The sequence below is a fragment of the Limanda limanda genome, chromosome 9 (genome assembly GCF_963576545.1).
Source record: "Limanda limanda chromosome 9, fLimLim1.1, whole genome shotgun sequence".
Lineage (NCBI taxonomy): Eukaryota > Metazoa > Chordata > Actinopteri > Pleuronectiformes > Pleuronectidae > Limanda > Limanda limanda.
Genome location: NC_083644.1, coordinates 3102462 through 3130275, shown reverse-complemented (window position 1 = coordinate 3130275; position 27814 = coordinate 3102462). Strand labels below are relative to the sequence as shown.

The 27814-nt window shown below is 45.4% G+C and overlaps 1 protein-coding gene across 1 annotated transcript; it reads right to left on the bottom strand.

Moving 5' to 3' along the window:
- Window positions 1–537: 537 nt before the first annotated feature.
- Window positions 538–19697, bottom strand: LOC133010532 (solute carrier family 22 member 23). The gene is made up of 10 exons (XM_061078121.1): window positions 19245–19697; window positions 17121–17224; window positions 15941–16095; window positions 7364–7550; window positions 6981–7108; window positions 5213–5315; window positions 3953–4179; window positions 2430–2462; window positions 2192–2315; window positions 538–958 (listed from the first exon to the last, which is right to left on the bottom strand). Exons 1-10 carry the CDS (start codon window positions 19695–19697, stop codon window positions 538–540), a joined length of 1935 nt encoding a protein of 644 aa, XP_060934104.1.
- Between the last annotated feature and the right edge of the window lie 8117 nt (window positions 19698–27814).

The following is a 27814-nucleotide window of genomic DNA, read 5'->3' as shown; positions in this document are numbered from 1 at the left end:
CTTCTCGCGGCGGGAACACAAATAGAGAACAGGGAGCGTGTGAAACCACCTGGGCCGTTTCATGCAGAATAAAAAGAGTGGCAGCGGCTCGGCCGATCCCTGGATCTCCCAACGTGTGTCGGCCCCCCCGGGGGAAATCACAAACAGCTGATTGTGTCTCGGACGTTTAGTGCAAATCAACTCATAAAGAACCACAGGATGCAGTGAAATCCTCTTTCAACGAGTCACAGCTACGAGCAGAAGAAGCTCGTTCGCTCATCGTTGTTTTTCGGCGGAGAGAGAAACTCGCCACTCGAGAACCTTCATCCTACAAACACACTGACTTCAGGTAAACGTGGTCCAGGACGATATTTTTTGGCAACTCCTGAAGAATCATAATCACTACAAACTACACAAAATCACTATCGTCACAGTCTCAAACCATCACAAGAGTTCATCGGAACATTTCATTGAAAAGTCTCTTTCTTTCTTTCAGGGTGGGGGGGGTTCAGTCTGGTTAATGCTTGAGCAATTAGTCGTGGGGCGTCGCTGTGACGCTCACACCCCATTGGCTACGGCACAATTCCCAATCACCTCCCCACCGGTCGCCAGGGCGTACGAGGCCGGCACCGCTGCCAGAGCGGTGGCCGCTGCCACTGTGGCGCCCCCGGTGGTCGAGAGGTGCAAGGGCGTGTCGTGGACGCGGGAGTAGTCCCTGTCGCTCTTCACCAGCAGGAGGTGCTGCTCCCCCGGGTGCAGCAGCGTCTGCCGGGTGAAGGTCTCTCCGTCGGCCAGGCTCTCCGGCAGCGGCTGGCCGCGCGGCTCCGGCAGCAGCAGCAGGCAGATGATGCACAGCAGCGTGCAGCAGGCGAAGATCACGTGGTGCAGGAAGTAGCCCTTCTGGTTGTGGAGCTCCATGATGGGAGCGGTGAGCATCCCGAAGCCGGCGCTGGCCAGGACCAGGCCGAGCCCGCCCCCCCTGCACACACACAAGCATCGGACTTATTAGTTTTGTTGCCGTCCCATCTGCTAACATGGAGGAGTGACCTCTGACTGTTACTTTTTTTACAACTGTATTATCCCACCTATAGTGTATTCATATTTATATATATTTATATTTTTATCCTGCTCATAGTGTATTCATCGTTCTTATATCTTACAATTCCTGTTAATACTGTAATACTCCATATATATTTCTACTGTACAGATCTTATTTATTTACAGAACATTTGTACATTTGCACTACCGTTAATTTTTTTTGTACTAGTGTATTACCCCGCCTATAGTGTATTCATATTTATATATATTTATATTTTTATCCTGCTCATAGTGTATTCATCGTCCTTATATCTTACAATTCCTGTTAATACTGTAATATTTCATATATATTTCTACTGTACAGATCTTATTTATTTACAGAACATTTGTACATTTGCACTACTGTTAATTTTTTTGTACTACTGTATTACCCCGCCTATAGTGTATTCATATTTATATATATTTATATTTTTATCCTGCTCATAGTGTATTCATCGTCCTTATATCTTACAATTCCTGTTAATACTGTAATATTTCATATATATTTCTTACTGTACAGATCTTATTTATTTACATTTTCACTTTAATATGCACAATACTCTGCACTTTTACTGCCTTTTTTTTGCACTAAACTGCATTTCGTTGTATAAGTACTTGTACTGTGCAATGACAATAAAGTTAAATATAATCTAATCTAAAATCTACTGCAGCCAGCCACCAGGGGGCGATCAACATGATTTGGCTTCACTTATTGTTATTTACATTTTACAGGTTTGAACCTTTGTGGTGCTTTAGCGCCAAGCTCACACTTCCACCACAAGATGGAGCCAGTGAGCTGTCAAAAGACTCTTCACTGTGTCTCTGATAATTCATAATTATAAAAACATAATAAATAGACAAAACAAGTGTGATAAAATACTGCACAAGGATAAATTAATTAATTTTAAAATGATTTAAAAGGTTTTTCTTCCTTTGACAGAATTTATTTTTCCAGGACAAAGCTCTGCACACGTTTTATAGTAACACTTAAAAAAAGTTGTCACGTAGTAAATAAGAGCTCTAAAGGAAGTGAATGGGGAGTGCTTCCAGACGGTAGTGCTCCCCCCCCTGCTGTGTTTCATCAGGCTCTGTATTCATGTGTGTAATGAGCAGTCAGACAACCCCCCCCCCTCACCTGATGACTGTCGGGGTGATTTCAGCACAGAAGAAGATGCTGAGCGTGCTGACGGCGTGCGAGGAGAACATCCCGATGATGGAGAACGCCACAGAGAACTTCCTGTTCAGGGAGTCTCGCAGAACTGTGGAGGAAGAAGAAGAAGAGGAAGAGGAGGAAGAGGGCGACGAGAGGTGAGCACGGGAACAAACACACAACTTAGAGTGATTACAATAATGTGTGTGTCGTGTGTTGGTACCTGTGTCGTGGCGAAGGCTGTACTTCCCGATCACTGGATCCCATGAGAGAGCGTTGGGGAAACAGAAGAGAGGGAGAAGATGTCATGACTCAGCACAAAGGACGGAACAGTGCTGACTCAGAACAAGCAGAATTCAAATAACAAGCCTTTAGGAGAGAAGTGCTGAAGCCTGAGATAAAGATGTGGATGTAGGTCAGAGCAGAAGGAATCAGCCGAGGCTCCGATTAGACCGAGACGTAAACCACAGGGTGCAACGATTTAATGACCCCTGGGGGGGGTGGAGGGGGGGGGCGAGAGCACAGAGCCAAGAGTGTACGAGTTGTTCTTAACGTGAAATTCAAACTTACTCACTAAAGGCTCATTTGTGTTGCCTGTAACTCAAACTTTATTTGATATATTATACTCCCCCCTTGAGATTTCAGCCTCGTGTATTGTGGTCGACTTGTTTAAACTATTTTCGACACTGACACCACCCCACCCCAACCCCCCACCCCCACCCCCACACACACATTTTCCTGTTGCACTACTTCATTTCAGTTTTTCTTTTTCATTTTTAATCAATGAGGATTTGTTTGTTTGGCTCAGTTTAAGGCTCCATTATGCTTCTACTTACCATTTCGCGGAGAGGGTTGCACGGAGACCAGAGAGTCTTTTTGATTTTTACTTGTCAAACCCATAGGTGGCGCAACGGAGGACGAGCTCAGAGAAGCCTACCCCATTTCTGGGAAGAAGAAGTCCACGTGTGTTTGTTTATCTCTGTCGGCTCGCCTCCCACACACTGAACCATGGCAACTAACAGAACTAAACAAAGTGACACCCAGCGTGTCAAGATGCTGATGTTATCGTTTCTTAGCGCAGCGGTTCCCCGGTCTTGTTTCCGAACTGTGTTGCTGATTCCACAGCTTGGAGCTAGCTAGCTTCCCTCCCAGCTAGCTCCCCCCCAGCTTCCACACACAGTCAGCAGGGACTCCCGGCACTAACTACTATCCAGTGTTTGCTTCTAACCTGACGGTATTATAGAAACAGTGTCATGATAGAAGTGGAATTAAAGTCGTGACGGCGGGTCCTTGCACTGTTACCACCGCAGTTAGCATGGTGGCTAGCCTAGCCCGCTAGAGCCGTTTTGAAAGCTCGTTATAACCGTCTGTGACCGTGCACACATGCCCTCAGTGCTCTAACGACCCGTCAGCCGGACAACTCCGCTGGCTTAACACACACGTCACATTAATCGTAGAATCGTAGTTGTGTTCGGGTTTGTTGTGATACAGGGAGGAAGCAGGAAGTTTGAGGTCCGGAAATGTGAAATCCGGAAATGACGTCGTAAGGAAATGTTCGCGGACCAATCACAGCCAAGGTCTGTCCGTTTGGACTCCGAAATAAACACGGACAGTTAGAAAAATCAGAGGTGCACGAAAAGCGGTCCGAGGCGCTCGGAGAGGGCGTTCCATGACGGATAGGGCGGTCTTATCTGTCCGTATCCGAAAAAACGGACAAATATAAAGGAGCCTTTAGTGTGAACTCACAGTTGAGGAGGCCGAGCTGCAGCAGGGACGCCAGGGCCGTGATGATCATGAAGGTGAGGAGACCCCCCCGACGTCCCATCAGCCCCACGGCGGGACACACCGCCAGGCAGGTTGCCACGGCGATGCCAGCCATGGTGTAGTAGTCTGCGTGGCACAGCGCGGTCGGCTGCGCCTCCGGGTCCATCATGCTGCGGGCGAAGCAGTGGTGGATCCCGTAACCGGTCAGGCTGCAGAGAGGAGACACACAGAGGGACAGAGGGACAGACAGAGGGACAGAGGGACAGACAGAGGGACAGAGGGACAGAGGGACAGAGGGACGTCAGACAGGAAGCCGGGACCTGGGACATGAGCTCATACGTAATTCATGCTCTCGACTAGGGTTGCAAAGGGGCGGAAAGTTTCCGGTAAATTTCCAGAAACTTTCCGGAAACTTTCCATGGGAAGTTAAGCTCGGGAATTTTGGGAATTTTGAAAAAAAAAAATCTACGCAAATTAAACGCTGAGCAATAAAAACATCATTCAAAACTCTATTTTAAAGATGTATGGAACGTTGAGTTTCAACCCTCCACTGTGCATTCTTCCATCACATGCACAGATAACTCCCAGCATGCTTCACTCTACAGCAGGGCTACTGAGGCCTGCTGTAGAGTGCAGGACTAGTCAGGTAAGTTTCCATGATATTACTGGGGAAAATATATTAGCATGCTGATTGAGGATTGTTCATCTGTTCATCTAGACTATTTCCATTCATTTATCCATCAATTGTAAAATATGTTTACAGACAATTGCAATTGTTTGGCTAACTATTTATATCTCTGGCATTGCATGAGTGTTTTTTTACAAACTTTTTTCTCATCTTATTCTACAGAACAATGCCACGTGCACTCTCTCATGTGTGGAGACATTTCACCTCATCCAATGTAGAAGGAAAGGCTGTGAACATTTGCAAATACTGTGCAAAGACCTATGTTAAGAATGACACAACGATGCAGAAGCATATAGTCAAGTGCCCAAAGCTTCCTCAGGGTTCAAATCAGCTTATGACAAAACAAAATGTTCATATTTATGTCTGTATATGACAAGGTCAATACAGTTAGTATAAATTACCCACAACATTTCCAGTTTATTCCCGTTAAATCCCCGTTAATTCCCATGGAAAGTTTCCAACTTTGAATATTCCCGGAATTTTGCCACCCTACTCTCGACACAACAGATGTCGGCTCTGATTAGCAGAGGAAGTGAACAAGCTCGGCCACTCACGAGTTGACGCACAGCACCACAATGTTCTTCCACAGGTTCCTGGTGCTCATCATCTGGACCACGCAGGTCCTCTGGGGCCTCTTGTGCAGCTCCTGCTCCAGCTCTGTGTGGAGACATGAAACGAGACATGAGACCTTTCTCTTTCAGGAGGTAATGAGAGAGCGTCCGCTGAGGGACCTGAGGGACAAAGCTAATGTGCTGTGGGAACTGAAGACGGATGGAGGACGTCCTCTCTGCCCACGCTCGTCTTCTCTCTGTCTGCTCGGCCACCGGGAGGAACAATGAATCAGACACAGAGGAGGAGGAGGAGGAGGAGGAGGAGGAGGAGGAGGAGGAGGAGGAGGAGGAGGAGGAGGAGGAGGAGGAGGAGGAGGAGGAGGAGGAGGAGGAGGAGGATGTGTTGGTGGCAGAGAGAGGAGAGAAGTTCTGAGAGCTCAGCTACGAATCTCATTATAAATCTGGTCGTTTCAATATTGCTTCTTAGTTTCAGACATTTTCAAACGTCACTCTAAACTAAGATGGTTATTTCTCATTAGCTCATAAGGTTTTACAATTAAATACTGATTCCTTAAAGTGGCTGACACATTAATTGTTAATAGAAAAATAATCCTTGTAGCCCTACAGGTCCCACTTTATTGATTTCTATAAACATGTGAATATATTAAATCTCGGTGCAGGCTGGGAACCTCCTGGTTTCTGTTTCTAGTTTGAATGAAAGGCATCGGCTGTTTTGTGTGTCTTGTCTTCATATTCAAAGACGACATGTTCCTTGTTGCAGCTGAATTTCATCATATGACCGTGTGTGCACACATGAAGAGGGGGGGAGGGGGGGCTTGTATGTGAGTCAGTCCCTTGTGTGTTCATTTCATGTTCATGTCATCACATCGGGAAATGAGCAGATGGAAGTTTAAAACCCAGAAGCAGATCGATTTTGGATTGATTGTCGTGTTGTTTGTCGTGTTGTTTGTCGTCTGGTTTGTCGTGTTGTTTGTCGTGTTGTTTGTCGTCTTGTTTGTCGTGTTGTTTGTCGTCTTGATTGTCGTGTTGTTTGTCGTGTTGTTTGCCGTTATATTTGTCGTCTTGTCTGTCGTCTTGATTGTCGTGTTGTTTGTCGTGTTGTTTGCCGTTATATTTGTCGTCTTGTCTGTCGTCTTGTTTGTCGTGTTGTTTGTCGTGTTGTTTGTCGTCTTGTCTGTTGTCTTGTTTGTCGTGTTGTTTGTCGTCTTGTTTGTCGTCTTGCTTGTCGTCTTGTTTGTCGTCTGGTTGGTCTTCTTATTTGTCTTCTTGTTTGTCGTGTTGTTTGTCGTGTTGTTTGTCGTGTTGTTTGTCGTATTGTTTGTCGTGTTGTTTGTCATGTTGTTTGTCGTCTTATGTGTCGTCTTGTTTGTGGTGTTGTTTGTAGTGTTGTTTGTGGTGTTGTTTGTCGTGTTTGTCGTCTTGTTTGTCGTATTGTTTGTCGTGTTGTTTGTCATGTTGTTTGTCGTCTTATGTGTCGTCTTGTTTGTGGTGTTGTTTGTGGTGTTGTTTGTCGTCTTGTTTGTCGTCTTATGTGTCGTCTTGTTTGTCGTGTTGTTTGTGGTGTTGTTTGTCGTCTTGTTTGTCGTGTTGTTTGTGGTGTTGTTTGTCGTCTTGTTTGTCGTCTTGTTTCTCTACTTGTTTGTTGTGTTGTTTGTCGTGTTGTTTGTCGTCTTGTGTGTCGTCTTGTTTGTCGTCTTGTTTGTCGTCTTGTTTGTCGTCTTGTCTCTCTTCTCCTGGAATCGCTCCTCACCTGTGAACACCGCGCTGGGCTCGGCTGTCAGGTCGACCTGGTTCTTCTTGGCGATGTGAAGCATCATGACCTTTGACCTCCTGTAGTGCTTGGTCGCCAGCAGCCAGCGCAGTGACTCGGGGAAAAACCTGCCGAGAGGGAGAGAGGGAACGAGGGATGAGAACAGAGTGTGATGTAAAGACAAGGGACAGAGAGCGAGGGGAAGAAAAACAAGAGAAGAAAGAGAGGATTGTTTGTGAGTCCGAGCCGAGTGTGCTCAGCGCTGTGTGTTGTACAAGCTGTCGCCTGGCTCAAACGCTACAAGCATCCGCCCCCCCACTACCCAGCAGCCCCGGCGTGGCTTCCCTCAGGGGGCGTGGCTCCCCTCAGGGGGCGGGACTCACCAGACGTAGGGCAGCATCAGGACGAAGGGGCTGATGATGACGATCTGCAGCACCTGCCAGTCGTCCCGGTCCGGCCAACCGCGGCACAGCGCGGCCACGCCCGGCATCAGGAGCTGCCCCCCCACCATCAGGAAGCTGGCCACCATGGTCATGGAGAAACGCCAAGCGGGCAAACACAGCTCGATCCCTGAAGAGAGAGGAGAGAGAGAGAGGGAGAGAGGGAGAGAGAGAGTGAGTTCAACAGGAAACACCGGAGGAGACTCGGTGATCTACGTCAGCCCAATGTTCCCACATTTATTTTGAAAAATTAGTCCCGATGTTCCCACAGCCCAATGTTCCCAGATTTATTTTGAAAAATTAGTCCCGATGTTCCCACAGCCCTATGTTCCCAGATTTATTTTGAAAAATTTGTCCCGATGTTCCCACAGCCCTATGTTCCCACATTTATTTATAAAAATTAGTCCCGATGTTCCCAGAGCCCTATGTTCCCACATTTATTTTGAAAAATTAGTCCCGATGTTCCCACAGCCCTATGTTACCACATTTATCTTGAAAAATGTGTCCTGATGTTGCCACAACCCTATGTTCCCAGATTTATTTTGAAAAATTAGTCCCGATGTTCCCACAGCCCTTTTAGGGTTAGGGTTAGGGTTTGGGTTAGCGGTGTTGAGCTCAAGAGAGGGTTAGGGTAAAGGCCGGCGCATGCTTCTGCGTTTTCACGGGCCCGCAAGCGTAAGAGCCCTTCCGGGCCCCTTAAGTACTTACGTATCCTTTCTTACGTGCTTAAATTTTTCTAACTAGACGGCAAAGCCCCGCAAGCGTCACGTAGCCGGCAAGGCTGTGATTGGTCTGCTAACTACATCCTTTCCGGAGTCGCATTTCCGGTTCATGCCCGATAATACCGGCGGAAACCACGGAAGATTTAGAAGAACGAATATGGACCAAATAGAAGAGCACTTGGCAGAAGAGATCCGAAACTATGACCACTGGTATAACCCGTCACTGACCGGCGGATTTGTCCGCCAGAAAAAGGCTCAGAGGTGCCGCCATGGCGATGTAAATAAACCGCTCTTCTTCATGCCACACACGAAGAAGAGCCGACTTCGACAAAAAAACATTACTCCGCCTAGTGTTCTGGCGGGGAATTGCTTGGCAACACGCGTCACAACTGCGTGAAAAGCCGCAGTCGCCGTTGCAGAAGCATGTGCCGGCCTTTAGGGTTAGCGGTTAGCGGTGTTGAGCTCAAGAGAGTTTGGAAGCTAGCTAGCTCCTTCAAATCTTCAGCTACGGAATGGTGAACCCTTAACTACCAGGCAGGGGTAGAAATGTGGGAACTGTAGGAATATTGGAAATGTGGGAACATAGGGCTGTGGGAACATAGGCACGCTCCCGATGTGATTACCATCCTGAACCCGAGCTGTGGCCTCAGTGGTCTGACCCAGTGGGACGTGTGCGTTTGTTTAACGGTGGAGCCGGTGTTGAGTTGCCTCTCTGAATTATTGAGGACTGGTTTTACTGATCCGTCCCTGGAGGACAAGCACTTTAACACCAGAGCTCTTTATAAACTCCGGTTCAGCTGCTCAGTGCTGTAACTGTCCCTTCACTCCCCCTCCCCCCCTGCCACGGCTCCCATTCCCCCCCCATGCTGCCGGTAACTTGGTACAATCCAGATGGCTTGGTCCATATGGCAAGGTCTTTCTGAAGGTGACCATTGACGGAGGGTGAGGACGAAGGAGGGGGGGGCGCTAACCTGGCATCATGTACTGTCACATTGTAGGGGAGAGGAGGACAAGGGGGAGGAAACGGGGGAGAGAATAAAGTGGGAAGAGGAGGGCTGGAATACAAATTACTTTTCCCCCCATTCATCGGTGGAATCACAGCAGGAATGATAATAAAGCCGAGAACGAGAGAGAGAGAGAGAGAGAGAGAGAGAGAGAGAGAGAGAGAGAGAGAGCGACGCCCTCGGAGAAAGGTGGAGGGACGGAGAGAATAACAAAGAGATGATTCAGTTGGAGGCGGTGGATGAAAAAGAGAATTACAGGTATTACAATAAATCCTTTTAATAAAAACACATCTTCCCTTCTGCCAAAGACTTTTAGGTTTGAGATTGAAAGTCTCTGAAAAACACAAAGGAACCAAACAGGAAATCCCACTGACCCAGGTCAAAGGTCACGGAACGGCTTTTACCTGATTGTTTTTAACCATTATTATATTTCTTTAATCCTATTTTAGATAATTTCCTCTGTACTTTCAGCTCTAATAAAGCCTGTCAGGCACCAAACTGCAGATCTGAGTGGGCGGCGACCAGCGGAGAGAGAAAGAGGAGCGAGTTCAAATCCTCAGGTGGAAACAAACATGACTCTGAATCAATACTAACATTATTTCATATCTGTTCTTAATGTAAATAAGTAACGTGCATGTGACGAAAGTATAAGGTTTTAATACTGAAAGTCAGTGTCGTGTTTTCTACTCGTTTTGCTGCCCCCTAGTGGCCAGAAAAACCAACGAATGCAGCTTTGATCAGTTTTATATTCTCACAGATCTGCTGTTTTGAGGCAAGCGGTAGTATTTTATTTTATGTATAATATACTGTTGTTAGGTAGTTTGATATACAGGACGAATAAAGGACTTCTTAATACAGTGTAATGGTTCTTCATATTATATTAGGGGATAAATGTTTATTCTGCAAAGTAACAAATGTCTAAGGATGAATTTAGTGGAGTAAAATGTTCAATATGCCAACTGGAATATAATATAATGAAGAATAAATTGGTATAAATGATAGTACAAGTACCTCAATGTCATTTCAGTACTGTACACTTGGGCCTATATTGTTAGTTTGTTGAGTCGACACACGACACAGCGACGTGTCTCAGTGGCACTTGTGTCCACAGCGGTGGACAACAAAGGATCAGACACACACACACACACACACACACACACACACACACACACACACACACACACACACACACACACACACACACACACACACACGGACAAACACTAAAGAAATGAACTGTACCTTTGTGAAGGCAATACCAAGACAACCGATAAACACTCCCCAACTCTCTGGGGAAGTTAAGTGTCTGATCGTACTAACTCTGCTGGGACACAAACACACACAGACACACACACACACACACACACACACACACACGGACACACACACACACACATATATAACACACACACACATGGACACACACACTGGCAGAGACCTTTTGTTCCAGCTGAGCAGAGAATGATTCTCCTTGTGCTGATTATCTCACTGCTCCCCCTGTGGGCTGATATCCTCCCTCCCCACCACCACCCCCCCACCGCCCCCCCCCCACCACCACCACTCTCCCCTCTCGCTCATCTGGGCTGAAGTGGTTCTCTCACCCTCTGTGAAGCCCCCCCCCCCATCCCCCACCTCCCTCCTCCCCCCTCCACTCCTCCCCAAGCAGCTTCTCCTCCGTCTTTTTACATCTGCAAAGAAACAGTCGCAGCAGCTTTGCAACACAAAACCCATAATGGAATAAAAGGAGCGTAAAGACAAAGGGGGGGGGGGGGGGGGGCAGCAGCTGAGCTAATGGTCAAAGGATCCCCGGTGACAAATGGCCGACAGCTACACACTCGCTCAGTTGTCTGCTGCTGCCGGGGCGTGACAACCGAGAGGAGAGACAATCGGTGACATGAAGAGAAAGGCCCCGGATCTGAGGAGGAGCTGGAGAATCGGAGAATTTACTTTATTGGTCAATTAATTATTATATCAACTGACAAAACAGAGAAAGACAACAGAGCAAGTTAAGCTGCTTTCAGTCGTAAACCGAAGTCCACACATGATCCTGAAGATTTTACAGAGTGGCTGAGTGTGAGAACACACACGTCTGAGTCTGTTGCTTTGAACACTTTCCAGAACTTTTCCCATCAGCCCCATTTTAAAGTGTCCAGAAAGTTTGTCTGTCTCAGGATGAAGAAGAGGAGCCGTACACGAGGAAGATGAAGACGTCAACTTGGAAAGATTCCAGAGCTTTTGGCGATAACGGACGAAGCCACTGTCGATGTGCACTCACGCAGAATTTAAATGTCATGTATCCCGGATATTTTCCTGTTGTCGAGTCTGACCCGAACAATGTGTTCTTCATATGTAACAGACAAACTCAGGAAAATGTTCAGACCTGATTTGTCGGAAAACAACCTGATATCAATTCTTAGGAAACTGCAAATGTTTCTACATAATTTCACAGCAATGCAGCAACAAAAATGTTGAGATGTTTCAGTTGGAGCAAAAATATATATAATAGGATACAATATATTCGACTGATGCACAGAAGAAATAAGTAATGAGAAGATTTATCGTATTATTCTGTAATTTTATAGACAAAAATAAAGATATAAAGATATTTCACTGCAGCCTTTGGTGAACGACTTCATACGAAGGGAAGGATTGGAAAGAGATAAAATCCTCGACAAGGGCACAGCGTGACAGTTTCTCCTGCTGAGTCAGCAGTAGTCGTTCCCACAGCTCGTAACACACACACACACACACACACACACACACACACACACACACACACACACACACACACACACACACACACACTGGTGCACCGCCTGTCTCTGTCATCAACTCCACGTCTCAGAGGAGCAGAGCAGGACAGGAAGAAGCGATGATACCGACCCTCTTCTCACAAGTGTGAAAGTAAGAGCTCCCTCGTGCCTCCTAATGCTCGGAAAGATTTATCCTTTAAATACTAAATATTCTGCCTCTGCACGTTTGAAAAGTGCCACAGCTCCACTTCACAACATAATATTATAGAGAAATATGAATTATATACACCTGAAGTCTCCAAACTGTGCCTCTGTTCCCAAGTATGTTTAAATACACGACTCCTGTGTATAAATAAAGCTCAAGAAGTTAAATACTTTGTTGTTTTGGGAGAATGAGGTGATTGTTTGGACCATATGTTGTTTGTAGTTCAATAACAAAGGAGTAGATTATCCTGCGGGAATAATTGAATATGTCTCTATGGAGATTTTGATGGTTTTCCTTTCCAACAGTGAAACTGAATCTCCATTGGAGTGAAGGCAGCTGCTGCCAAGTCACTCTGACAACGGCTGAAAACACCTTTCCTGCCAACAGTGGGCGAGCTCTCACTTCTGCGTATGTACGTATCTCAGAGTGAACACAATATATTCAATATTTTCCAGAAGAGCTCGGACGATGGACGACCAGGATGTCGAGATGGAATTAAAAAACGGTTTTCTGCCTTTAAAATGGAAAAAGGATGAACAGGAGGAAGAGGTTAATCCAATGTTTCCCGGGGGGACGATGCAGAGGTGGGAGCCAAATTACAAACTAATAAACCCGTTAAGAACTGGTGCAAACACACACAAACACACACACACACACACAAACACACACACAAACACACACATTCACATTAGCAGAGCAAAGTGAAGCTGGAGTGGAGTTTATTATGCGCTGCGTGTTGCAGGGAGATAACCGGCCAATGAGAGATTTTAAACGAGCCTGGAGAAAATGAGCAGGAGAGGATGTGAGAATGGAACTGGGAGAGAGGGGGAGCAGGATGGAGGAGAGGAGAGGAGAGGAGAGGAGAGGAGGAGAGGAGAGGAGAGGAGAGGAGAGAGAGGAGAACATGGAAATGGTCAGAGAGCCGCTGAATTTAAAAATAGAAATTCATCTGTGCTTTACAGCGACAGGCTGAGACGAGAGGCACAGGGAGGATTTCTGGAGGGAGATGGAGGAGAAACTACAGATGGAACCACAGCAAACACACATGCACACACACACTGTACAATCATCCATCATGTTTGTTATCTGCTCTCCTTCCTGCTGCAGCCGTTTGACAAACTCCACTGTAATGTGCTGGTTCTACACGTCACAGTTATGGTTTCTATTATTGTTTTAATTTCAAGTGAAACCGTGTTCGGTGTTAAACTGCTGCTTCTCAGCTGTGATTTAAAACATGATGGGTTCAAACATCTGGTGTTTTACACACAGAGGAAGAGTTTCAGCTCAAAGCTGCAGGACAATAAGAGACAATCAACCAATGAGTGGTTCTATGATTGGAAGAGGAAGGTTCGTCACATGACCTGACGATGATGGGTTCTACCTCCTGAACACCAACTCTGAAAGTAGTTAGAGTATAATATAAACCAAATATTATGGGAATAATCCAGTTTAAGGTTTCTCTGCCGTCCTGCTACATCCCCAGTGTGGATGTGAACTTAAAAACTGGAGGTCAGCTCTTCAAGCTCATCAGTATTTTTTATTTTCAGATCCAATGCACTGGAGCCTTGTTCCAACACAACACAACAAAGTGTCTGTGGCTTGTCTGTCCTGCAGCAGGGAAACCAGTCACTGTTCTACCTCTGCTGGAAAAACTCCTGATGAGAGAATTCCTCCCCAGCGTCGCTCTCCACCTGTCATGGACGTGTTCATCCCTTCAGATGTTTATTGGAAGCTCTTCACGTCTTCACGATCCCTCGCGTGTTTCACTGTTAATGTGACGACAGCGTCTGTTCTCTGCTGTCTGTCGTAGTGAGAGTCGTTCTGCAGCAGCTCTGCTCCTCCTACTGTAGTAATGCACCGACGCCTCACACAACAGACTCACACCTCAGACACCTACTTCAAAGTGCACGCATACAATCTGTTGTCTCACACAGTTAGCAGGTACAGGAGACACACACACTAACACACTAACACAATCAGTTACTTATCCAATCATCGTCAGCGCTGACAAAAGAAATAGTTATGGCTCCCATCACGGGTATTTGTTTTCAGCAAATTGGCCACAATAACAGAGGGAAATGATCAAAGTGAGCGAGTGTGTGACAACAAAGAGAAAACAGGCCGAGAGGAAGAGGAGGAAAATTAATGATGTGAAGAACGAGAACAAGTAATGGCCAAACTGGAGTTTCAGGCAAAATAGGACAAAAACAAAACATTTTTGTCCTATTTTTAAATCTCAGATCTGAGATTTAAATGTTGAATATTCCTAAATAACAAAGCAAATCAGAAAACAAAACTTGATGATACAGACAAGGACTAAAAGGAAATTCTTTATTATCTAAATTGTACTTTCACTATTTGTAAATCTAAGCTATCACCGACAAATATGCTTAAGTCAACACTTTGTTTTAAATATCACTTATTCATGTCAAGTTGACCACTGATGTTATATTCTTATATAATTTAAACCTTCTAGCAAACTATGTACTTTGATGACTAGTTGACGTTTAGCTGGAAAACCTCTAACGAGCAATAAGCATTATTTTATATCATTATCTTGTTTTAAATACAAGGACGTTGGTCACATGAGATGTTTTCCTCAAACTAAACATCTCCCAGAGGAACATTAGCATTTAAACTGTGGAATCTAAGCTTTGTTACGAATTCTCTTTGTCTCCTGCAGCTTTCTTTGTTTCCGGGATGTTTACTGACGTCATTAAGACTTTGTGCGATTAGCTGTAACGTTTTTAATTCTTTGTAATGGTACCAGTGATCCCAGTGATCATGAGATTCATTTCATTCTCCTCTCGTCTTCATCGTCTCAGGAGTGACTCTGCAGACGGCTCCGAGGCGTAGGCTCACATTTAGTTTGTTTGTTTTTTTAGAAGCGCTTTGGTGGAGACTTATCTGGGACCCCCCCCCCCCCTGCTGAGAGGGACAACCCCCCCACCCCGGCTTCCAGCAAAATGTATGACTAATCCCTGACTGGCCTGAAAGAGAGAAGAGGCCTGGGTGAGGAAGAGGAAGAGGGGGGGTCCAGCCGGGGCAGGAATGCATGTGAGGGTGACACCAGTTTACAAACCTTAAGATTGAGAGCTCTGGTTTCTGTATGTAACCAGAGTATCCACTCACTAAAGTTTTATTATAGTTTAACAACCATTAGCTCAGTTTTCTCTTTGTACCGGGTAGAGAACCTTTAGTCTGCAATATTCTGACTATTGACCTTATTCCTAATGAGACATTATGATGTTTACATGAGTCGCCAATAGAATAATGTTGTTTACACTTGAACACAGGCTACGTGAAATCACTCAGTTAATAACTGTCGTATGTTGATGTCTCAAAATGCTGTGAATCGTTCAATAGGACATTATAACGTGATTAGGACATATAGATCCTTAATTAGCCGTGTCTCTATTTCATTGCTGTTCAGAAAACCTTTATTGGGAGTTTGGACTGTTTTATACTGTATTTCAATCAATCTATCAATCAAATTTGATATGTATAGCCCATATTCACAAATCACAGTTTGTCTCATAGGGCTTTAACATGGTGTGACATCCTCTGTCCTAAACCCTCAACAAGAGTCAGGACAAACTACTTAAAACCCTTTTAACAGATAAAAATATGAGACCATGTATGAGTTTCTGAGTCCCGTTTCCTCCCATCTGGATCGTCTTCCTCTACGTCCCACTGACTGGTTCCATTTAATAAACACCAGAAAGGACCAGAAAGAGGAAACCCAGCAGCGTAGGAGCAGAAGGAGCAGAAGGAGGAGAAGGAAGAGAGGGAGGAGAGCTGACCGGGAGGAGGAGGAGGTGAAGTCGAGTACTTACTGAGCACGTAGAGGGAGAGAGCCAGGCCCGCCAAGCAGAAACCCTCAAAGAAGCGCAAGGTGCTGAACATGGTTACGTTGGTGGAGAAGGCCACGCTCAGACCGAACACCAGCATGAAGAGCACGGAGAGGATCATCACCGGGTGTCGACCAAACCTGAGAGAGAGAGAGGGAGAGAGAGAGAGGGAGAGAGGGAGAGAGAGAAGAAACTGTCACAAAGTGGAAGAAGAAGCTTGTGATGTGCAGTCGAGTGAAAGGGATCATTCCTCATTGTTTCCTTCAGACTGTGTCCACTTCCTGGTTCATGGAGAAGGGGGGGGGGCAGGTCAGAGCTGAGGCGTCACTGCCCTGCACTTTTCTTTACATCGTTTCCATGGTTACTGATCCTCCAACACAATGCAGGGACTAGTTTTCCCACGATGCAGCTCAGGTGGCTCACACGCTCCACGGTGGATTCAGAACGGATCAAAGAGTCAATTCACTTAATTACAAAGATAATTTATCACTTGGCCGTGAAGAGAGTTTTAGTTTTAATTCATTTAAGGAGGAAGTTGTTCTATAAACTGTTGTTTGCTCTTTGTTTTTCTCTTCCAGATGTGATTGAGTTTCCTTATGAACATGTCGGATCTTCTGCCTGCTTGTGTTTCTCTGCAGAATCTCTGCTACGGATTCAGTGAGGACATGATGCTGTAATAACCCGTAGAAATGTTGGATAAAACCACAACACCTTTTTCAAGTTGTGTGAAACCAGAATTATCATTTAAAAGGGGAAGTGCGTCAGTATCTTAGCTTCAAAACTCAGTGCCTGAAAGAATCTCAATCTTGGGACAATGAGGATTGAGGTGGTGGAGTCGAACGGACATAAACGTGTTAAATTAGTATATTTTCACCTTTGCTGTGTATTTCTATTGAAAGTTTGGTCTTAATTATGATTTCAAGATGTTTTAAAAGGTCTTGAAAAGTCTTAAATTTAAGTTGTTTATATCTGTAGACCCTCGTTAAATACGACATCCCTTTACTTAATGTTCTTGATTATACTGTGGATCATTTATTAGCTTTAATTCTTTCATTCTCACCCATTCCGGTAATATACCAACCATTTCTTCCATGTTGCCCCTTTAAGGCTGAGACTTGAAAACACTTAAGAAAGACACGAAACAGAAATGAAGGAGGTCTCGTACCAGTCGGCCATGACACCCATCACTAGGTAGCCAAATATGGATCCCACCAGCAGGGAGAACTTGGCGATGTGCACCTTCCAGGCCGAGTCGCACACCAGCTTCCACTGAAACAGAGGAAAGACACAAGAGCAGTGGTCAACTTTACACAGAGAAACAACAAAACTGCATTAGACTGAGAGGTGAACATGAAGAAGCAGGATTTTTTTATCTGAGAGCTAAACGCAAACGGTGAGAAATCTGTCATCTGTCCAAGTGGTTGAGCCCCGTGACTCATAATCATAATTCACGAAGGCTGATGATTGAGCAAACACGCAGCCGACACTCTGAAATATTCAAATGTGCATGTTGAGGAGAAGCGAGAGAAACACGAGCACGTACATGTGTCAGAGAGAGAGAGAGAGAAGCTGCACGTGTGTGAATGTGAACACGAGTCGAGAACATGAGAAATCAATACTTGTAGTCGTTTCCCTCCAAGGTCATAAGTCATTAGCACACACATAAATACACACACACACTCACACACACACACACACAGCTGCAGATCTCAGCATCTGAAACTCAGCCAAGGACACGTGGAAGCACAAATTGTACGATGTTTGTTTATGACCCTGGAGGTAGAGACTCAGCCCAGCGTGGAAATAGCGTCGGTGTTAATAATTGTGTAATCCTCTCGTGTTCATAGCATGTTCCTGTCTGTACAACTGTCTTTGCACTAATTGGATTCCTGGCAAATTGCAATTAAAACAACGAGCAGAGAATTCCTGTGTTTCACTGGATCTCATTGTCTTTGTGAATCTATTAGACGACACAGCAGCTGGAGCCTGAGTTCACAGAGGATCTGATTCTGATGTGATCGTGAAGGTGGGCGTGGATCTGCACCGGTGGACAAAGGTCATGTGACTGATCCACAACGTCTTCATCTCAGTTTTGTCTCATTAACCCTCGTTCAGTGATAATTGATCCACTGAGTCAGATTTTAATATCAACACAACTCAAGCGTCTGATTCCACGAGCAGTGAGAAGTGGCTGAGTGGTGCAGTGTTGTGTTAATGTGAGGGAGGGGGGGGGGTCTTTAATTACCCTTGATTATGATAATGAGTGATTTTGCATTGATTAACCATTCGGTGATGTTTAAAACAGAAATAATAGACTCATGTATAATATATGTTAATATTGTGGTAGTGACATATCTTCCAGTTCTAACACACTGTAAGTACAGTATTGTATAACTCCAGTTATCAGCCGCTGCCTCCTCCACACACAGACACACAAACACACACACTTCTCTCTCTATAGTTGTGAGGACACAATGCATTCTCTATAGACCCTTACACAAACCTTAACCATCACAACTTAACCCTTAACTTAACCTAATTCTAACCCTAAAACCAAATCTTAACCCTGAAGCAACCCTTTGATTTTGTGAGGACCAGCCAAAAAATGTCCTCACAATGACGGTATTAACCCAAAATTGACACACACACACACACACAGACACAACTCTAAACCTTCACCGGCCCTTTGACGATGTGAGATCACAAAACCTCCTGATTGTGTTAGAGCGATGAGTCAAAGTGGTCCTCACAAAGACAGGAGTGCACACACACACACACACACACACTCACAAACACACACACACACAAACACACACTTCTCTCTCTATAGTTGTGAGGACACAATGCATTCTCTACAGCCACTCACCCCAACATTAACCATCACAACTTAATGCTTAACTTAACCTAATTCTAACCTAAAAAATGTCCTCACAATCAAGGTTTTAAACCAAAATTGTCCCTCATAACTATAGACACACACAGACACACACACACACACAGACACACAATCCTAAACCTTCACCAGCCCTTTGACGATGTGAGATCACAAAACCTCCTGATTGTGTAAGATCAAAGAGTCAAAGTGGTCCTCACAAAGACAGGAGTGCACACACAAATAGACACACACACACACAGACACACACACACACAAACACACACACACACACACACACAGACACACACAGCTTCATATCGAGGTCAGTGGGTGACTGGCTCGTCAGCTGTGTTGGGATCAGCCTGATGATGAAGATGAAGATGATGGTTTTGGGACATGCTGCTCCCTCGTTACCTTGGTAACCACATTCTGGCTGAGTCCCGTCTCCAGCTCCAGACTCCACTCCGTGCAGGCGCACATCCCGTCCCCCGGTCCAGGTCCCTGTCCCGGTCCCGGTCCCTGCCCCCCCCCGGTGGTGCCGTTGCCCCCGGGCAGCAGCAGCAGCGCCGGTGCCCCCCCCCCGGTCCAGTTGCCGTCGGGGGGGGGCTGCAGGCACGTTCCGGTGGGCTGCGCCAGGAGGAAATAATCCGAGACCTGACTGAACCCGATGAACAGAGCCGGGATCCAGGTCAGGACCACCAGCTGCTGCTGCCTCCTGCCGAACCCCCCCAGCGCCGGAAGCACCGCGCCGTCCACCCGCGGCAGCAGCCGGGGCCCGGGGGGGGGCTCCGGCACCGGGGGGGGGAAGCCGTTCCCCAGCGAGGGGGGGTCGTCCTGCTGCTGCTGGTCCGGCCGGCCGTGGGCCATCGCGACCCGGCCACAAAGAGCTGGAGCTGCCGCTGATCCTGGTCCTCCTCCGTGCGTGAGGCTCCGTGCGTGAGGCTCCGTGCGTGAAGCTGCGTGACACAAAGAGAAACCCTCCGTGCAGATAGACTCACACCACAGGGGGGGGGGGGCGGGGGGATCCGGATCACCGAGTCCTCATGGTGGGGACCCGGAGGAGAGACGAGGAGGAGGAGGCATGCTCGTACTCGTGCTCGTGCTCGTGCGTGCGCGTTTCATATTCCATAAGCTCCTGCAGCGGGATCCATCCATGGGGGGGTGGAGTGGGGGGGTGGAGGTGGTCTCACACCGGTCCGGACCGTGACCTCCTGCTAGTGCGCATCGCTGCTCCTCCGCGGCCGAGCTCCGAGTGACCGGCGGGTCCGTGGAGCTGTGGAGTGGAGAGGGAGGAGAGGGAGGAGTGGGGGGGGGGCTCCGGGTGTCGCTGCTCGTCAATGGGACAGATCCGGGTGGGTGGGGTTGTGTAGGGGGGAGCAGACCACGCCCTCATTCGGTGGCGCTATGCGCTGCGATTGGAGGAGCTCCAGAGGACGAGCTGCATCTGCAGGAGACAACCCCCCCCCCCCCCCCCCCCCTTTGTGCAGCTCCCAGTGTTCCCACCATGGAGGACCATACATGACTTAAGTATAAATAAATAAATAAATAAATGTATAAATAAATACAGAAATAAATAAATAAACGTGGAAGACATTTATTTAGACATTTCTGTTGTTATTAACGTATTTATTTATTTATTTATTTCTGTATTAATTTCTGTATTTCCTTTTTTATTTATTTATTTGTTTATTTATTTATTTATTTATTTATTTATTTATTTATTTATTTATTTATTTATTTATTTATTTATTTATTTATTTATTTATTTATACTTAAGTCATGTATGGTCCTCCATATCCCACAGCCCGGAGAGCTGCTGGGAATAATACACCAGTCCGGTTCTCCAGCAGGAACCAGGACCCACGTACAGTTAGTCCAGGTGGTTTGTGTGTGACTGTGTGTGTGTGTGTGTTTGTGTTTGTGTGGGTGTGTGTGTGTTGTGTGTTTGCTGTGTGTCCCACTGAGGAGGTTTTGCGTCACATGATTTTCTTTTCATGAGCGTCACACAAACAGACAATAGCAGCGTGTCAGGATGATGTGGCGCCTGTCCGCCGCTAGGGGGCGTCACACGATCACAGGACGAGACCATGTCATCGATCTTATTACTGTTAATATTATCATATACTGTTTATTATTTATTCTTCCTTTTGTGTGTGTGTGTGTGTCTGTGCGTGTGTATGTGTGTGTTTGTGTGTGTGTGTGAGAGAGAGTGTTTATGTGTGTGTGTGTGTTTGTGAGAGAGAGTGTTTATGTGTGTGTGTGTGTGTGTGTGTGTGTGTGTGTGTGTGTGTCAGTGTGTGTGTCTGTGCGTGTGTGTGTCTGTGACCTTGAGAGATTCCTGTGAGTGACAGATGTTTCCCTCTGTAATGAAGATACTGTCAGTGTGTGTGTCAGTATGTGTGTGTGTGTCAGTGTGTGTGTGTTTGTGTCAGTGTGTGTGTGTGTGTGTCAGTGTGTGTGTGTTTGTGTGTGTGTGTGTGTGTGTGTGACAGTGTGTGTGTCTGATAGCATGGAGCTGGTGTTCAGAGCTGACAGTGTAACAGAGAGGCGACAACTTGTGCTCATCTCTCACCTCCTTCCTCACCCCACCTTCCTCCTCCTCCTCCTCCTCCTCGGGGACCTGTTAAGGCATAAGACGGACGAGGAGAAGGAGGAGGAGAAGCTGAAGAGTAACCTCTCTCTCTCTCTCTCTCTCTCTCTCTCTCTCTCTCTCTCTCTCTCTCTCTCCTTCTCTCTCTCTCCCCACCCTCTCTCTCTCTCTGCCAGCCACACCCATTAGACAGCACATACCAGAGCTGTCAGACGGCCCTGGAGCCCTAAACAGAATGTGACCCCCCCCCCCCCACTCCCCCCCCCTTCACCTACACACCTAAATAAGAAAATAAATAGTCGGAAATAATTTAATACATATTTGCAATCATCATCTTATCAGGTGATGTTACACGGTGAGGATTTATTGATTGAAATATTCTTTCCAGACGATGGATGACAGGCTGATGTTTTCATATTCGCTGTTTAAGCTTAAAGGTGATTTTAAGTTGGACATAAATAGCGTCCGCATTAATTACGGCTCATGCTAGAGTTATATCGTTGTTATTACCGCTACATGCAATATCTAGTTTGTTCTAACTGAACAGAAACCAGAATTTAACGACTTCAAATCCTTTGAGTTTCTGATCAGTTTGGCTTTGATGGCATATGAATGACAATCGACATCCAAAGTGCAAAGATGGCGGCGGACGAATCTCGAGATATTGTGGCTTCACTTCCTGATGGTGGTAGTGGAGACGTGTCCTCCATCTTTATTTTCAGCCTGTGCTTCAGCGCCACCTGCTGGACATTATTAATTGGCGTTGAGTTGATGCTCACTGTATGTTTGTGCTGCTAAGGTAATGGTTTTTAAATAAATATGATTCTTAACAAATATATCAGACAGTTCTGGGGGGAAAGTAGCTACTGTGGTACAAAGGGGAAAGAAATAAGCCAGTTTTAATATTAGATAAATCCAAAAAATAATTAAATTCTTATCTTAAAATTGAAAAAATGTCAAAGCCACGTAAACATCTTTAAGTCGCTGTGTCGATCGTCCGGAAGGAACAGAAAAATTCTTGAGTCTTTCTAATGAGGTCCCGTCACAGAGCTGTCAGGCCCGGAGTGAGAGGATTCCTTCGGGAGGCGGTGGAGCGGCATCACTCGTCTTCCACATTGACCCACATTCGTTCAGGTGTAATGTGACAGCTCGCTGAAGGCCCCACCTTCACATCACCCCCCCGGCTCTGTGTCCTATGGTCCTAACCCCCAGGAGGCATATCCATGTCCCACTGCTGCTGCTGCACCTGTCCTCCACTGTGTCACAGGATCAGTGAGCTGCAACCTGCTCCCCCAGGCTTTCCCCACATTCAACACTCCAGCAGATGCACGTATTCATATCACCTGTTAGTGTATAGCATCGTTATAAAGTGTGTTTGTGTGCAACTCGTCTTTAACTTTATACAAACTTCAACAGAAACTTGTGGAGAAGCAGGCAGCCATGTTGAAATTGAGCTCAGATCGTGCATTACAAACGCCCTCAGGCACAAAGTCTTGTCTTTGTCTTATCTTCTCTTATACACATACACACACACACACACACAGAGACACACACACACACGCTCACACACACACACACACACACACACACACCTGCACAGGTAGAAATCCCAACGAGGAAATAACTCCTTTCTCAACACTCCCTCAGTCCAATGTGCAGCATTAATAATTTACGGTCATCACAGCATAAGAGTCCCTACTCTTCCCTTTGTATGGTTCAGTGTGTGTGTGTGTGTGTGTGTGTGTGTGTGTCTGTGTCTGTGTCTGTGTGTGTGTGTCTGTGTATTTGGTTTCTGGTTGCAGCTCCACCCTCACCTCCACCACAGAGTCAGTATCTGAACATGAATGTGTCTTTAAACAAGTCAAATCTAATTTCACGAGTTCTTCCAAAATAATAAATGAATAATAATTTTCCTCACGCACCAGTGGGCGGGACTAAATGTTTTAAATTAAATAAACTAAATGTCTTTTTTAGCACATTGTCATTTTTCTTGTGTCTTGGTCGTGAACCCCGACACTTTCAGGATCTGACTTTAAATTGATATTCATTTAGATCTAAAGTCTAAACAAAAATCTACTGTTAGGATTATTTTTAAAAACGCTGTGTTTGAAAGGCAGGTTGCCATGGCAACAACAGTAACCAACCAATTGAAAGTGGTTGTCTGGTGTCAATGAGCAACAGGAGAAACTCACTGGTGGAATTTGACTGTTATTTGCTCCAGTGAGTCGTCCCAGTTCATGTAAATATCTGTTGAAGTGTGAATAGTGCAAGTGACCCTGTTTAATGTTTAGTTCCTGTGGTTGAACCACACCCACTGAGCGACTTCCTCATTTCTGATAAATAGTCTGCGCTCAACATTCAAACCTCTATCATGTAAAGAAGAGAAACTGTTGTTTTAATGTTAATTATATTATATTATATCATATTACTTGTCTTCTCTGCAGCACCTGCTCATACAGGTGCAGGTAAAGAAAACTGTGTGTTTCCCTTACACGTTTCAACAATTTTTATGGTTATTGATCTCGTTGACGGCTGCTTGTTGGATGTAAACCTCGACCTGTCACCTGCCTGGAGGCTGCAGAGCAAGGCAGACACCTCAGGGCCGCACCCGTGCACCAGCGCTGAACCTGTTCTGCTCTCGGCTCCATATGGAATCTATACGACAACAACAGTGTAGAAAGAAGCTCGACAGGTATTTGATGATAATTCAGCCTCGAGAGTGTGTGTGTGTCTTTTATCTGAATCTCACCAGGAGTCACACCTCACGCGACGCTGAGCCGAGCAACGAGAAGGATTCTGATGCAAATAGAAAGATATCGAGATGAAGTTTTAAATTGGACTGCGTTGGGCTAATAGGTGAAATCTTTAATATATATTTAGTTATATGTAATAATTTCCTCAACAGCATCTGACCGGCTGTGTTTCGGTATGTAATCAGCTCTGAATAAAATAATTTCCAGTAATATTAACAACAAGAACAAAGCCAGAAGAGCAGCCACACCCTGACCACCTGCATTTATCATCATTACTCATCCAACCTTTTAATCCTTTGACTGAATGATGACTTTCCCTTGAGACACACACACACACACACACTGCAGACACACACACACACACACACACACACACACACACACACACAATGCATTATGCCAAGTATCAGACAAGACGAGACAGTTCCGACGCTTCTCCTCTTACAAACGTCTCTCGGAGATGAGGTGTCTGTACACGCCGTTCTTTGAGTCAGAAATGCAACATGCGATGCAAAAGAAGGGGATTTTAATTCACGGTCGGATTAATAAGCAGCATTCCTCCCTTGAATCCAGTCCCTCCTGCAGGTGTGACAGTGGGTGTGGTGCCTGTATTCGCCCGGGAGGCTTCGTCAGCTCGAGGACAAGAGACGATCAAAGGGCGTCAAGTATAGTCACCTTTATTTGAAAGGTTATAACGGCTCCTGCATCTTGGTAATTATGTAATAAAACTAGCTAACTAATATATTACTTGTGAAACAGTCAAATCTGTTTCTTACACATGACTTTAATCATGTTGTTGTGAACCATCACTATATCTCGGGACCCACATCTTTACAGAACAGTGATGATCAGAATCACCGAGGCCAGAGAAACACACCTTTCAATTCCTGTACCTTCTAATGTAAATATCACTGACGTGTGTGTGTTGGTGCCCACCCTAAGAATCCTGAACTCCACCCGCTCTGTTTCATCCCTGGTTTGTCCTCCACCCACCTCTGAGAAAAACATCTGTCCCTGGAGATGATTCATCACTGATTCCGTCTGCTGCTGCACAGACGGATTATCAGAACAGTCATAATAACAACAGCTAATCTCGTGTGAAACCAAAACTATGACCTACAAGAGGCTTAAAGTCTGTGGGGTTGTAAGCTTTAAGGATAGTTTGGTGTGGAGTCATTGGTTTTGATTGGTTATCGGTGCTTTAAACACTTTATAACTGAACATAAAAAAGGGAAAGTTCCTTATTTTTGGTGGATTTGGCTTGAAAGCTCTGAAATGTTTATGCAGGAATTTACAGGGATTTTAATTCGGCTCTAAATGTAAGTGAGAAGCAGTGAAGACAGGAAACAACAGGTCTCTGCAGCGTTCAACCACGCAAATAACTTTTCCTGATCGTGTACGTTTTTCAGATTTTAATAACCACAGTTAAGTGCTCGATCAAACTCCCCTTCAAGATTTGTAATGGTGATTCTCCCCCATGTTTTTGTTTCCTGTCCCCGAGCCTCACACATAACAGACACACAATCTGTACAATCATGCAACCTCAGAAATCCCTTCAGCGTGCAAGCCTTGTCCTGTCTGCAGTGATGAGGAATGAAAGGAGGTGGCTGAGGGTGGGAACACCGAGACTACGCCTCGGATACACACCCTGAAATGATATAACTCATGAAACCAGAGGAAAAATACTGTCTTCTGCTGCTCTGAAGGATTTTTCTGTTCAGCAGATCGTGAATCTTACTTTGAGAACCTTGTTTTAATTTAGTGCTAAAGGTCCTGCACTAAATCATGCTCACGCAGACTCAAGAGTTCAAGCTCAATTGCAGAGCTGCTGCAGACGATGACACTAAGTGCATCTTTCTTTTTAAAAATGCTGTTTTGGCAAAAGGTGCATATCTGCAAGTTTAGGAACAGGCAAAGGCGTGTTCTCGCAATCTGCCAGGGGCAAGAACAAGATGCCAAGGTGGAACATTTGTTCCCTGAGAAAAAATGTTAGGGCAGTTTATTATCTGAGTGAATCACCGACAGACCGCCGTGCAGACTCCAGATCCAAGACAAACACCAGAGCAGAATCTCTGTCTGTGTGTTGTGTTCATCGTCATGTGAAGAATGACGGGCAAAGTATTCTCCTGCAGCCGATGAACCCACAGAGCTGATGGAAAACAAGTGTTTGCAAGAAATAATAAATCAACAGCAAAGAAACTCTCCATAATCCACCAGTTGGCGATTCCCTTCTCTCGTAGTTTCCCCTAGTGCATGTTCACACAAATGCTTTGCAATCCCACACGCTCACAAACAAACACACACACACACATGCTACATTCCTCAATGGCTGTGGAGTCTAATGTGAGCCAGGGGGGTGCAAGGTGGTGCAAGGACTCTGCCCACGACCTGCAGGTTCTGGGCTCCAGCTCCGAACAGACACATGTTATTAGTTTTACTATCATCCTCGTGATTTCTGCCAGGAGGAGAAACGTAGAAAGTATGCTTGTAAAGTGTGAGACCAGCAAAAACATGCATCGCTGTTGGAGTTTCATTTTTGTGATCCATAAGTTTCCCTTTTCTTCCTGATGCATCTCCTCTTCCTCCCACTCACAGAAATGAAGGAGTTGAGGGACACAAAAACAGAAAACTTCACCTTAATTAAAAACACTTGAAATATTTGATTGTATGATTTTTGCCAATTATTATTTCATGCTGGTTTTGAGTTTTGTCAGAGGCTCTCGTGAGTGTGGCTGTGAAACAGGCCTTTAACTTTACAGGAGAAACACTGGATCTCTGGTCATGCATCTCACTGTGGCTATAAAAAAAAAGGGTTTTATCACCTGAGTAAAAATATAAGAATTTGCATCTGAATTTGCCTTGAAAATATAATTAAAAACAGGAGCCTGTGACTTTGTGGTGGAGAATCCTTCATGACTCTTGTGTACAGGACGACTCTTCCATACATTTTCCATTCATGCAACAAGCTCATGTTGCTCAAGTGCAGACAGAAAGATGACGGATGAAACAGTAAATCTTATTGTGATTCCTCTTTAGCTCCACGTCTGCTCTGAGAAATTCATTCAACAGTTTCATATCGGACTCAAACCTCTTAGAAATAGATAAAAAACACAAGTAGACTGGATTTGAGGAGCAGAGCAGGAGCCTGAATGACAGTTTGCATGGAACTGCATTAAATCTCCCACTGGTCTGTACGTCACAGTTAACATTTGTATTCCTTGTATTCCATACCGCTCTAATGAGGTAATTATTTAAGTGTTATAATTCACCTGTTAGAAAAAGTACTCAGTGAACCTGCTGCAAAGAACATACGTCTATTGTTGCTGTACTTTGGCAGAAAAAGGAAAAACATTTATCAAATAACCTGTTTAAATAACAAAAGATGAACATTATCTTTTCTTATTGAACCAGTTTGAAATGTTCTCAATATGTGTGATTCCCATCATAGAGAGCCATAACAGTTTTCCACCAGAGTCAGAGTCATTCAAGAGCAGCTGTTAAACTTGTTTTTCCAGCGAGTCACACCCATGAGCTGCAGGCGTGTGTTTAAGCCGTGTGCGTGTGTGTCTGTGTCGTGTGTGTGTGTGTGTGTGAGACAGTGATGAGCAGGGTGTGTACTGTAGAGAGAGAGATAGAAGTTC